Source organism: Callithrix jacchus, chromosome 18 (genome assembly GCF_049354715.1).
Source record: "Callithrix jacchus isolate 240 chromosome 18, calJac240_pri, whole genome shotgun sequence".
Taxonomy (NCBI): domain Eukaryota; kingdom Metazoa; phylum Chordata; class Mammalia; order Primates; family Cebidae; genus Callithrix; species Callithrix jacchus.
In genome coordinates this window covers 26,155,659-26,170,391 of record NC_133519.1, presented here as the reverse complement: position 1 = coordinate 26,170,391, position 14,733 = coordinate 26,155,659, and the positions used below count along the sequence as shown (strand labels likewise).

Sequence of the window (14,733 nt, the reverse complement as noted above, 5' to 3'; positions counted from 1 at the left end):
CCCCAGGTAACACATTGCACAAGATTATTACAGGCAGCTTGCACGACCCCCCAAGAGTTTACTGAGCTAATATTTAATGGGTACTTCCCTGTGAACCAGGCACTGTAGGAAGTGCTTTATAAGAATCATCTCATTTAATAATTAAAACAACCCTATAAAGTAGGATTTATTATTCCCATTTTATGGAAATAGCAATTGAGTTTAGAGTGATTAAGCAACCTGTCCAAGGTCAATAAAAAAATCTAGTAAGTGGCAGAACTAACATTTAAATTGGCCTCTCTGGTAGCAAAGCCCTGGCCGTAAGGGCTTTGCTCACTAAAATTTAGTACCATAAAACTACAGTCTTTGTTGGCTTCTCAATGACCAGTGTCTTCTCAGAGCCAATCCCAGGCTTCTTTGCAATATTTGGTCTTCTTGCCCAATCCAGTTCTTCCTTTACCTTTTGAAGTAGCTCACAGACCTCACCATGAAAGCATCTTGTCCAATTCTCTATGTTCCTTCCTTATCTTCAAACAAAGGGTTTCTACTGTGCTAGCTAAGAGAAGTAAAATTATTCCATAACCTGGAAAACTGGAGAAACCCTCCAACCCTAACAGCACCAAGTAGCAGAATCATGTAGTAGAGTCAAGTTTGGAGTCAGATACACTTGCCTTAAATCCTGGCTTCACTTCTCACAGCCTATGTGACTTTGGGCCTATAATTTACTTTGAGTCTCAGTGTTCACATCTGAAAGATGGAAGAAATGATAGCTATTTCACAAGATTGCTATGGAAATTGATCAACAGTATGTATGCAAATGATCCCATACAGTGCTGGGGACACAATGAGGGCTTAGTGAGCAATGGCTTTATTACTATGAATATTACCAGTTTCTAATATTGATTGAAACCTCATGGAAATTATGACTCCTGCTTTCAAAAGGATCTTCAGGGATTTCTGAAACTGAGTACTTGCAAGTAAATTGCTAGCTTCTATATCAAGTGAACTAGATTGCGAACAGAATATTACATCAACTTGTTAAAAGACATCAGCAGCCTTTTGAAAATTTGGCCTCTTAGCTATTTTTCTTGCTTTCTGGAGAGATGAGGGTAGCAAAAGGCCTCTGTGAACTTCAGGAAAGAGAAAAACAGCTTTGCAAAGATGTAAAGACTGAAAAGGAGTGGAAAAGATGATGGTAACTCTAATTGTCTCTCAGTTCTGCCAAGGGCCCTCTTCAAATAGTGAGCATTAATGAGGTGATTAAATGCTCCCTGAAAGCAGAACCTTGTCTTCTTCATTTCCTATCTACTCTGTAGCTAAAAGAACTGAAGCCTGAAAAAATAATGTTAAATAATCAATATCTAAATGAAGGAACAAGTCAATGATTTTTAATAATCAGTGATAGGTCAATAATGTTTGAAAATACGTGGGCCGGGCGCGGTGGCTCACGCCTGTAATCCCATCACTTTAGGAGGCCAAGGCGGGTGGATCACGAGGTCAAGAGATCGAGACCATCCTGATCAACATGGTGAAACCCCGTCTCTACTAAAAATACAAAAAATTAGCTGGGCGTGGTGGCGCATGCCTGTAATCCCAGCTACTCAGGAGGCTGAGGCAGGAGAATTGCCTGAACCCAGGAGGCAGAGCTTGCGTTGAGCGCCATTGCACTCCAGTCTGGGTGACATGAGTGAAACTCCGTCTCAAAAGAAAAAGAAAAAATACTTTTCTAGTTTCTAAAAATTTCCTGCAATAATGTGAAAGTTTATATATGAAGAAGCTAAGTCCATTGTTATGTGACTTTCACAATTTTAGAGTTGGAATTCCCCAATTATCCTTTTCCCTTCCCTGCCAATAACCCCACCACCAGCTGTGAGGTGGTGTGGCTGAAGCCAAGGTTAGCAGGTGGGATTAGCCAAGCTGAACCGAGTCTGAGCTTCTGGGGTTAGCTGCCTGGTGTAGCCACAGAAAGAAAATTTGTGTTCCATCATGGCTGTCGGTCTTAGTCCTTGTAGCGTTATTAGTGTCAAAGTGAAAATGGAGAAAGTGTCAGATGAGTCTCAGCACTCAAAAGTCAACAAAAAAAACAAAAGTTGTTTAAAGGACATATAATAAATACATGTTGTGTGCTCACCATGGGTCAGGAGACGAGTGCTTTCCAAAGTATAGCGTCGGGACTCTGCCTACTGCCATGACTCAACTCGTAGCCCTACAAACTAATAGTTGTTTAACTCTGGGCAAATCACCTAGCTTGTTATGTTCTCAGTTAACCAACCCTGTTTTATGGTGTGGTGCAAAATAAGATTCTGACGATGATGATGACAAAGATTATGGCACCTATGTTATCTTTTGATTCTCCTAACATCTCTACTAGTGAGGTCTTAGTCTGCTTGTTGTACTGAAAACAAGAAATCATGAAATCAGTTTTTCTTCCTCTGCTAAAGGAAAGGATTCTGACCTGTGCCTGGAGCAGGAGTATACCACGTAAGCCCACCTCCCCACTGTAACCACCAGGGGAAGGCTAGGATCACAGGATAACCTGACAGGAAAGCTTTGAACAAACAGACTATGGTAACAAATTAGATCCACCTGCTTCTTTCACTAAGGAGTTAGAATAAGGGAGGAAGGCAGGAAATTTAACAGCAGTGGAAACAAAGTTGGAAACACTGTGAAGCTGTGAAAAGTCAGGACGGGTCATGAGTGAGGCGACTTGATGAGTAAATGGAGTGTCAAACATATAAAAGCATTGCAATTGAGAAAGATTTATAGACTAGACTAGACAAAGAAGCTAATTCATAGCAAAAAGAGCAACAGAAACAGGTGTGAAAGAGCCAAACCACAAGCTATGGAAGCTGAGGCTGATAAAATAACTCAGATCCTCAACAACTTCCCAGTTCCAGCCTTCGTGAAAATCTGCTCTTTGAATAAACTTCTTAAAATCAGGCGAGTGTTGTCTCCTTTATCTCCATATGAATTTCTACAGTACAACTCTACTACAGAGAAGGCCTCAGTGGATCTCCCTTCTCTAAAACTAAAAAGCCTGACCAGTGCATTCATTTTATAGGTGAGATAATGAAGCTTCAAAAAAGCCCAGCAAATTACCTACAGTGGTAACGCCTGCTTAAGAAGTCTACTCTTCCAACTGTAAAGCCAGCGTGTCTTTTCACTACATCGCAGCTCTCACTTTACTGGGATATTGGAGGGCACCAAATAAGAACAGAATAGATGAGCAACCCAAATGGCGAATGAATTCATGTATACCTATGCCCAATGCATCTTGGCAAGAGATACAGGGCATCCCATGGTGCCAGGTGAGGGAGGTTTGTATGTCAAACTTTAGTTGGCATTTGGCATCTCCAGGCTTTTGCACATCAGCCTTTCAGAGAAAAACAAAGAGTAAAGAGGTTTTAAGAGAGCTTACTGATTATTTTAGGAACTGCCCACAACTTTCCTAATGGAAGGTAAAATACACAGTGATGGCTTTGGCATGTTGGCAGTATGACCAGTAAGTCAGTTCAGCCCCATGAGCATGGCTTGGATTGCAAGAAAAGTCTTCTTTGAACTGAATCAAGACCTCTCTTTTTGGACTTTCCCACTTATTCCTCTAGTTCTGTCCTTTCTGGTAACATACAACATGCCTAAATGTCTCCATTGTTGCTTAAAGATCAGAAGGACTGATCCTGATAAATTAGGACATCCTAAGTTAAATGAAACAAATACTATAAATTGACCAAAAAGATGCAAAAGACCTTGATTAATGAATTTGTTAATGAATTTTTGTAACAGATCTGCTGAAGGCAAAGGTGCTGATAAAAAAGACATCTAGCCCTCTCTCCTGTGCCCACAGACACTTAATAAAAACCTAATGGTCTTGATGACACACAGTGACTGCCACACTTGGAACTGCTTCTCTCTGCATTGGAAGTGGCTGTGCTCTAGGAGTGAAATGAGGCATGGCTTCAAGCAAACCCACATGCTATCCTCAGGCAACTGGACTGAACTTGAACGTAACATTAAGGGCAAGGATGAGGCTTTGGTAGAAAGTTGTTAGGCAGCCCTGGAAACATGATTCTGGAGGCTCCCAGAGGTATGTTCCATGGGCCCTGTACTGACTCAACCCCAAATGTTTTTTTCCTACACTGGAACTTTAGAGTGCCCATTCTATTTACAGGTCTCTGGGACTGTGAAATGGCACCTGCAGCCTCTTTTGTCACCAGATCTTGTTCGCTACGTTATTTCTCCCAAGAGTGAACTCTGTACCTTTGGTTCACCCGGGGATCCCAGAAAACAGGAGCCTGGGGGCCTCTGATGGCAGCCAGCAGTAGAAGGCCATGGGGGCCTCCAGATACTGGCCAAGGAGTTACCAACAGCTGGGGCTACTAAGATTTTTTTCCCCACAACTGTGCCTCAGAAGGCTGAACCACAAAAGATATTCTCTACCAGTAGAAGATATCAATATAGAAAAATTATATATATAATTTTATATAATTTATATAATTTTATATGTGTGAGTATATATATATATATACCCAAAGCATTTTAGATGCTGTGGCTTACTGGTCATACTGCCAACATGCCAAAGCCATCACTGTGTATTTTACCTTCCATTAGGAAAGTTGTGGGCAGTTCCTAAAATAATCAGTAAGCTCTCTTAAAACCTCTTTACTCTTTGTTTTTCTCTGAAAGGCTGATGTGCAAAAGCCTGGAGATGCCAAATGCCAACTAAAGTTTGACATACAAACCTCCCTCACCTGGCACCATGGGATGCCCTGTATCTCTTGCCAAGATGCATTGGGCACAGGTCTAAAATGCTTTGGGTATATATATATATACTCACACATATAAAATTATATAAATTATATAAAATTATATATATATATATATATATATATATACCAAAGCATTTTAGAAAGGATGCTTGCTATTAAAAATGTATTTAATCAACCTATATGCATATAGGAAATCTATTAATACTACCATCTTTAATTTAAAAGATGAAATATACAGACAATACATTTAAATTCTACTGTGCACCATTAAACTTGTTTGCATACTTTAAAAAATGTACATTGTATGGTAAATTAGCACGAGTACAATATGCAAATGTAAATCCACACAGAGTCTGAACAGCTGACATGAAGTCATATTTAAACCCGGTCTTCTGCGGAGTAAACAATTTGCCTTATAACTGAAGAATTGCTTGACTTGGTTTAAACTCACACTCAGTTTTCATTTGCTGATTCTGCTTTCATTTGTTCAAGAGTTTGCAAAAGAGTATCCTTGTGTACTTTCACAGTTCTGAATGTCAATTATCTTGCAAAATTTGAAATAAATCTCTTTAGCCAACTTTGAATCATACAAGGAGGTTAAAATACGTCATTTGACCCTCAAAGCAATAATGTAAGATTTCAGAAGGGAAATCCAATTATTCTATGCAAGGAAGATATGGTACCTCTTTGGAAAAAATAATTCAAAAATTTTAGGATGTGATTGAAAAATAAGAAAAGCAAAAGGTTTTTCAAAGTTTTAAATTGCCCAGCTCCCAGCTGGGTTATTGGTTTTCTGCAAGCTCACAATTTTGCTGATGGTTGATTTATACTGGGCATGGTATAAAAGAGAACTTGCAAATTCTCATTCATACAATGCCATAAGGGTTCAAAAAAGGTTTCTTTTACTTCTCATTCTCTCATTTCTTATATTTTGTGTTTAAAACAAAACATAGTAAATGCAAAATATAGAAATAAACAGTGGTCTCTGCACTGAGGAAATACAGATTTAAAAATGTATACATACAAAATGAGAGAAATGTAAACTTTAAGGTTTTCATAAAACCATTAATTCCCTCTTGTACATATTGGAAATATTTAGGATTATTAGTTAAGCTTTTAATTATACATTTTCTTAACAGAAGAGGAAAGTTTGGATGTATTCATGTTTCGATAATAACTTTATCTTTTCTCTTTTTCAAATTATGCTATTTTGATCCAATCTGAAAACTGCATCAATATTGATCATTAGAGTTAATGAAGAATGGCCTTGCTATTATTTCATAACTTAAGGATATTATTTCATAACTTAAGGAGTTTGGGCAATAAGATTTCATTTAAGTGTATGTCATTGCTCAATACTGTTACAAATCAAAGAATTCTACTATCTTCTGGCATTTATAATGCTGTCATCCAGATGCCTCAAATAGCTGTCTACCTTTCCTCCAAAGGATATGGTATAAAGTGTGTCAAATAAAGTCTACCAACACTTGCGTCTCTTAAGAGGAAGCCATCAGAGACTGAAGGAACAGCATCTTCAAACAGGATACCCTCAGGCTTGATTTCCAAGCTGAGGGCAGATACACAACTTCAGACTTTGAAACTGTTCTAGAATAGAATCCTAAAGATGAGAAAGGCAGTGTGTGGGATATGTGTATGGAATGGGAATGGAGGACAATGAGATGGCTAGGTGGGCTGGAGTAGGCTCCACTAACCAAAACATCTTTGATAGGGAAGGGAGGGAGTAGGGAGGAAATACTTATATCTCCAGTTCATCCTGAGATTCCTGTCCTGTGGAAAAAAGGCCTTCCTGAATTTTTAATGGAGACGTGGGTCTGTCCATATAAAACAGGCCAACCCAAAGACAACACAAGTCTTTCCTGCCCTTACCTTTGCCTATGCCCTTTATCCTGTGTCTCTTTAGTCTGGTTAAAAATAAAAGAGAACATATTAAATTAAGCTGAATGAATACTCTTTTGCATTTTATTTTGAAAATAAAATGTCACTGGTGGTCTGCCATGGGTGACAAGTAGCAATATGAAGGAGAGGTCTCAGAGACCAGTTTAAAGTTGACTCTTTTTCTCTCTCCATTTCAGTGTCCACTGTCCATTAATCCTTGCTCAGGGGATCTCATTTGAAAGAAACTATAATGTAGGGTTTTTCATAGGGGTTGTTTTATTTTAAAGGCACAACCTATTTCCTAAAGCCTTTAGCATGTTTGATGAGCACGTATTTTTTTTTAATTTTTGTATTTCCATAGGTTTTGGGGAAATAGGTGGTATACGGTTATATGAGTAAGTTCTTAAGTGGTGATCTGTAAGATTTTGGTGCACCCATTGCCCAAGAAATACACCACCTCCACAAACACACACACACACACACACACCCCTCTAGAGAACTTACTAAGCACCTCATTCCAGGGATAGATGGATGGTAGGGTGCTTCCTACACTGAAGACACAATGCAGCAACAAGCACAAGCTTCAGGCTGTTTGTCTTCTGCAAATTCTCACACTATGCCTCCAGCCCTCACTAGACTCCTGACATATTGTTTTTCTCGACTTCTTCTATTTAGGATCTTTTTAAAAAATATAAGCATAACATTTATTTTTGGAAATGCCTATGCAGTTTCCTTTACCTTAAACATTTCATTAGTGTGACAAAGACTGCCTCTTTGAAATGCTCTTGGACCCAAACGAAACAAAACCACCCATAACCACAGTTGCTTCCCACACTGATGGCAAGACATGGATGGCTGGTGAGAAATCCAGTATTGTGTCCTTCTTTTTAGTGAGACCATATTATAAATTTGAAGACAATATGGCCTCTAAATTCATCACACCAGTCAATCCCAGGGCCAATCAAGCTGACCTGCCTGAAGCCTACCATTCTCTGGATACTACAAGCTACAATAAAGAAGACAACCTTCTCTGAGAGGAAAAACACTATTCTTTAATAAGAATATGCAAGTCCTGTAACTCCCATGCTATACACCTTGATTAATTTGTAAATGTGAGTCATAGGAACCTCATTTACCTGCCTGACATCTGGCCTTATCTGGATATTAAGGCTTAACATTTGCAATTCAAGAACTCTTTTCTCCACCACACAGTTTAAACCAAGTGCCTCATGTACATGAAGGCAACCTATCAAGCCAGTTACTTATGAGGACACTAGTTGAGTAAGAAACAGAAGGCTTACATTTTGGGATTTTATCCGAGACTTTATGGAGAGATTTTCCGTCTTTGCCTAAAGGACATTTTTCTATATCTACAGTGCATTTTGGGATAAAATCCCAAAATGTCATTTATCATGTTAATAAGTAAATTTCCCATTTGTGGGAAATGCATCCACTTGTGGTGTAAGCAAAAATTGTAACTATTTTTAACAGTACCATTCCCCAACTGTTTTCTCTAGAAACATGCTCAGATATGAAGAATGTTTAACAAACCAGAGATAATACTAGATGAGGGCAGCCAGGCACAGTGACTCATACCTGTAATCCCAGCACTTTGGGAAGCTGAGGTGGATGGATCACCTGAGGCCAGGAGTTCAAGACCAGCCTAGTCAACATGGTGAAACCCCATCTCTACTAAAAATACAATAATTAGCTGGGCACACCTGTAGTCCCAGCTACTTGAGAGGCTGAGACATGAGAATTGCTTGAACCTAGTAGGCAGAGGTTGCCTCCTAGGTTACAGAGTTGGTTCTGATAGGATGATATTTATGACACTAAGACCCTTAATGTCAAGGTAACATAGCTATGGCCTGAGAGGCTAAGGCTGTGCTGCTCTTACCATAACTGAGATGTGGAGGATCCTCAGCTCCTCTTCTGCCGACTCATGTTGGGGTTCTTCAGTGGGGTCTTGTCCAGGAAGGCTTGGGGCACCATCTTGGTGATGAATGTGAAAAAGTAAAGTGCCATTCTCCAGCCACTGCTGCCTCCAGCGCACCAAAGGGATATCCTCTGTGTTCCCTGAGATCTCTAGAGGATAAACACCAAACCCACAGGTTAGAGTTTAGATGGGACCAAGTTTTTCATTTCCTTCCTAGCCACTTGTACCAATTAGCCAGTTTCATCAGAAGCCAACAGAAGTTTCCAACAAAGTATGGTTAGGTCAGACTTTACTCCAAACCACAAGGAAGAGAAGACACCTGAGAAGACAATTATCCCTCATAGGTCTTTCCACCATAAATCTAGTGAGCCAGGCTCTCACTCATTAGAAAAATATCAAGGTGAAAATTCAGGTGTTTCCCCTTATTCCTACGATCTTTTTACACCAGCTCAGTTGGAATACCTGATAACCCCCGAGGTAAATACAAGGTTGTTTGCCTCTTGTAAATTTGAAACTATGAGTTCCCCAGCAATTATTCCTAGACATACCAGTAAATTTACCAAAGAGAGGGTTGGTAATTACTGTGAAGACAACTGGCATTTATGGAATAGTCCTGGGAGGTGACTGCAGAGCAACTGGGGCTGGCAGGTTATTTCTAAAACCACAATCATTTGCTACATAGTCCACTGGAGATGTTTGCTAACTTGCTGTGACAGGTAAAGTAATGTTTTAATTCCCTTTATTTGTTTTCTTCAGTTTTGCAGAGCAGAGCTGGTATACCTGAAGAAGACAGTGAAGAATTGGGTCCTTAGAGACACACTCACTTGGTTCTCAGGGATGGAGACTGAGGCACGGGACTAGCATCAATGACTTAATAGCAAAATACCAAAACAGAATATGCCCCTAGCACTGTAGTTGGTTTTAAGGTAGTACTGCAAAATACATAGACTTCTCTTTTGCACTGTCAGGCAATATTATGTCAAAGGTTTAAACTATACCACAGCAGAAAAACCTGATTAACCTCATCTCTCCCAAATTTCTAGGGAACTAGTATTCTGTTAAACAAAGTTTTAGTAAACCATTGCTTTATTTTATATTTCTTTTTTTTTTATTTTTGGAGCAAGGGTCTCACTCTGTCACCCAGGCTACAGTGCAGTGGTGCAATCACAGCTCATTGTGCCCTCAACCTCCTGGGCTCAAGCAATCCTCCTGCCTCAGCCTCCCAATGGAAGGCTGGGACCACAGACATACCTCATCATGCCCAGCTAATTTGTTTTTTTTAATTATTTTTTGTAGAGACAGGATCTCCTTATGTTCCCCAGGCTTGTCTTGAACTCCTGGTCTTAAGCTATCCTCCCACCTCAGCCTCCCAAAATGTTGGGATTAAAGATGTGAGCCATACGGCCTGGCCTCTTTTTTTTTTTTTTAAGGCAAGTGTTCTTCTCCAAAAACATATTACCTTTAGCCCAAAAATAATAATAACTTCACAGACGAAAATAGACTTAATAAGAGATACTTAGAATGTATTCTCTCATCAAGTACCACAACCATAAAAAGGAAAACAATTTAAATATTTATGGAGTTTATAAATATATTTCAGTATTTGTGGGAGGGTACAACTGATGTTATTTATTTATTGATCCATTTATTCCACAGGCATGAAATAGCCATGTGTTATGTACCAGGCACTGTCCTAGGCACTCAGATACTAATCTAAATGAGATCCTCAACAAATTCTACAAAGCAGCCCACCATGAGTGAATGACTGTGACACCAGGGGAAAAGTTTTGTGGAAACACAGAAGAAAAGAGTAATTTTGCCCAGGTAGAGGGTAGAAGAAGGGATGAAAGTAGCCTCTGAGGATGATGATACTGGTATTGGGCTTGATGGGCAAGTGGACTTCCTTTCAATAGATACAGAAGTAGGGGAGGTATGTTCAGGTATTGATAGGAGAACAAGGATGATGGAAAGGGAGAATATCAGTTGGTCCTCTAAGGGTAGGGCAATGAGAAGGCTTTATACGAGCCCACAGGTCATTAGTCTGTCTCAAAAGACACTGATATGATTCCCTGTTTTATCCTACCATCCCTCAGATGAGGAAGAAGGTACACTTGAGAATGTGAGGCAGGACTAACAGAAAAAGGGATCAGAGCCCCCTTCCATCTTTGACACCTAAAGGACTCAGTCATCCCACTGGGTTGCTAAGCTCTCCATGAACTCAGACAAAGCATCCAGGAAGCTGCAGTGGGCAGGGGTGTGAGGACTCATGATCCCCTGAACCTCAGTCCTGGCTTTCTATAAGCATGGCGCTATTTGTTAAGCCAGGCTGTGACCAGACTTAACCAGGAAAAGAATTTCTCTTTCTACTAAGGAGGCTTCCAGATTTCCATGTAAGGAGAAACCTGTGGGCATGTTTCTGGAGGTGCATGCCTGGAGCAGCAGTGGCCCACGGCTCTTCAGAGGAGGCCTGGCAATCACAAACCCCACTCCCCACTTGGGCGCTTATCCTTCCAACTGCTACTCATGGCTTCACATCAAAGCTCCAAAAGCTTCTCCCAAGAAACACACCCTCCTCCTCCCATGAGTGCCTGTCCTGTCATTGCAGTGGAAACCAAACTCTGTCTCCTCACTCCAGACAAAAAATCACAAGCAGTCATAGCTCCTAATAGGACACCTAATAACATAATTAAATCACCCACAGCAGGGCACCTCCAGCCTCCTGCCTGCCCCTGTTCCACCCCAGTGTGGGATTTGTCTCATAGCATCTGAGTGCCACTCAGCCCTTCCTCTAACTATTCAGAAGAATCTAGCATCTTCATACCTCTAAAGCACTTGGCAAACCAGATTTTTATTTCCCAGGAGATCCTCATCAAGTAGGTCAGGCTTATTACCTCTGTTTCCATTGTGGAAGCAAGACAAGGTTCCTAGACCAAGGTCACCCCAGCCTGACACAGAACAGAGGCTGAGGCGGATGAACAACTAGTCCCCTCCACTCCCAACACACATACCAGAGGACATGATCTCAGAGCATGCACAGACAGACAGCACACTTGAGTAGACAAATCCATGTAGTCTTTTAGGAGCTTTTATGCTACAATCTTAAGTTTTTGTACAAGGTCTTCATATTCCATGATTTCTTTTAGAATTGAGATATAATTCACATACCATAAAATTTACCCTTTTAAAGTAAAGAATTCAGTGGTTTTTAATATATTCACAAAGTTATACAGCCACAGTCTAGTCCCAGAACATTTCACCAGCTCAAGAAGTTCCATGCCTACTAGCAGTCCAAGTCCAAAGAAGGTCTTCTGCTTCAGGGTCCTAGGCATTGTAGCACCAATGGAAGAACAGGTACAGCGAAGGTTTGACAAAGTACCCCCAGGGGAGGTGGGCTGAGAGCACAGCCTCTGGCCTTGGCTTCCAGGCCAGCCCTCTGAACCTCTCTGTAGGTTATTCATGCTCATCCCTACAGAGGGTGAGTTCATGATTCTGCCTGGACTAGACTCACCACAGAGGGCAAAGGATGAAAGGAAGAGGACACCATGCCTGCCCTCTTCCTCTTCAGTTTCAAGGTAATTATCTAATGATAGCTTCTTCCTTGGCTTTTTTCTCTTTTCTGGCAGATCTGACACAGAAGCACTATAATGTTAAACCAGGAACTTACTTACATATGCTACATCTGGCCTGGGTCAACCAATGAAAACCCACACAGGGCACAGTAAGTGTCTTGTGAGTTTCCTCACCGATAGGACTGAAATCAGAGCTTAGAACGTCAATGTAACCATACTGGTCTGGATGCCAGGAATATCTCAGGAAGAGGAAAAGCTCAGAAATTGCTTTACCACTGCAAGGCTCCCCTGAGGCTCATAAGAGCAAATTTGAGAGATGATAGTTATGCCTGCCCAAGGCCAGATGAGGGTGCCCAGGAGGCTTTTCCACAGCGCACTGAATAAGCCAATCCCAACAGGATCCAATACAGTCATCTCAAGATACTGCAGGTGGCAGGAGCACTAATACCATCATCATGCTGTGGGGCTGAGATATCCAGAAAGGCAAGATATCCCTGACTTCTAGTGTGTCCATTCTTCTCCTCCACGAACCTCACATCCCTCAGGACCCCCTAAGTGTTTGGAACTTCCCGGAATCTATGGAAACCAGGGTGCTAGTTATCATTGGATACAATAAATATTTTTGGAACACACTCCATTTGCCACATTTAGCAAACTGTGCTACATGGTCCCTACTCTAAAAGAGGTTTCAGTCTAATAGGAAATTTAAGACATGGCCATGAAGTACTCTAAGCAGCAATAGCAGTGCTGAATGCAGAGTGGATTGGCAGGATATCAATGGATGGGAAGGAATCAAATGGGAGAAAATGTTGGAGAGGCAATTGCAGATTAAGTGAACAGTGTGTACAAAGGAAGAGAAGGATAACACATGTTTGCGGAACCACAGGAGGTCTGGTTAAGCTGCAGGGGGAATGAGGTGGAGAAGAATAGCCCAGGACAGTGGCAAAAAATGCAGATTGGTGGCAACTGTGAATGTTATGAATGCCCATTTAAGGAGTTCAGAACTAATGGAAAGTCACGTATGGTTTTGTTAAGCAGAGGAATGAACTAGGCCACAGTTTAGAATGATTAAAGACCCTGAAAGAGAATGGCAGGCAAACCAGACTCAATCAAGTCTCACTATAACTTGAATCCTACATTCTCCAGTGACCAAAATAGCGAGATCAGGTGCAGGAGGGCTAGGTACGGTATGGTATGATTAACTTTCAATGAGTTGTCTTGCTTTGAGTCTTCTAATCTGAACAAGGTGGATCTGTGTGTTGATGAACTTGAAGTTTCTGTTGTAACTTTGACATTCTATGATTCTAAGTCCACAAGGCTGTGCCTCATGTGACCACCTATAAAGAAAAGTTTAATATCTCGAACCATGTCAAGCCTCTCTAAGTCTAACCCAAACTCCACTTCTCCTTTCCCTCTGCACATGGGGTGAACAGGCTTGGGAAGATTTGATCAGAGCCTTCAAGAGCCAGGCCATGTTCCCATTGGACCTCAGGCTGGCGAGAAAGACTCTCATTCATGCTGGTACAGATGCATGGTTTCGAAGAAAGATAATTTAGAGCTTATGCATACAATACAGAATTGAAATAATGAGATCTTGAGCAGGGTAAGTCACAGCAGAGAATAATCTGGGATAGGGAAAGGCAGTGGGAAGGAGAGTGAGATAAAATCACTTTTAGATTAGCCTTAGTCACTGTTCTAATGTTAGCTTGTGGACTGTGAGCTTGTAGCACTTTCTGTGGGGTTAGATTAGGACACTGGAAACTTAGCTGCAAAAATTCCTCTTCCAGGGATTACAACTTCCCCATACCATCCAGGTGCCCTGTTCCTTCTTTGGGTGTCCCTTCATGCTGGCAGTCCTTAAACTGAGCTGCTAAGAAAACACATCATGTCAGGATCAGGATTTCCCCCAAAATACAACCTCATTGAAGACCAGATCCATGATGCCCTCTTTCAAAGAGTTTAACAATTTGAATTCAAATATGTATTTTAACCTGGAAAATTGTCAAAGAACTTTAATTCACTGGATGGCTTAGCATGGCTTAGAGTAGCCCTGGCACTCTGGGACCCTTTCTCACTCCTAGCAAGGCTGAGTGAAAGCTGAATCCAGATGAGTACTTATAAGGCTGCTGTGATTGCCGAGGTCAAGGCAGGAGGCAGCATTAACCAGTCTATCTTTAGCCTCCTGTTGAGGGCACCTCATGAACTAACCCTGCTGTGTTTCAAGGTTGAGGTTGACACTCCCTGATGGCCATGACTGACTATTAAAAGACTTTGCTTAAATTAGAAGTTTCAAAGTTGCTGTTAATCTAAGAACCCTTCTCCAAACCAAATCTAGTGTGGTTTCTGAGGGGGTTTCACAGAGCAGAGTTAGAAAAGAACTGGATCAGTTTGAGAACAAAGAAGATGCACTCCTATGAGGGACCTTGCTGTTAGGGGGTTGGATGGTGTCTCTGGGTTATTACTTTTGCTGGTTATTTTCAGTTTTATTAAGTGTGGTCTTATGAAGAGCCTTATATCCTCTATGAAAGAAATACAATGGAAAGGGAAAAGACGCATCTCTAAAAATAGAATCTAGCTACACCTCCAC

General features: G+C 41.0%; 1 protein-coding gene across 4 annotated transcripts in view; it reads right to left on the bottom strand.

Annotated features, from left to right (window-relative positions):
• The window catches only part of ASTN1 (astrotactin 1), a 328,578-nt gene that overhangs the window by 200,901 nt on the left and 112,944 nt on the right, over nt 1-14,733 (bottom strand). For all 4 annotated transcript variants that reach the window (XM_035279096.3, XM_078356254.1, XM_035279094.3 and 1 more), the window contains exon 2: nt 8,539-8,726. In XM_035279096.3, coding sequence (XP_035134987.1) covers nt 8,539-8,726 — 188 coding nt within the window. The remainder of the gene's footprint in view (nt 1-8,538; nt 8,727-14,733) is intronic.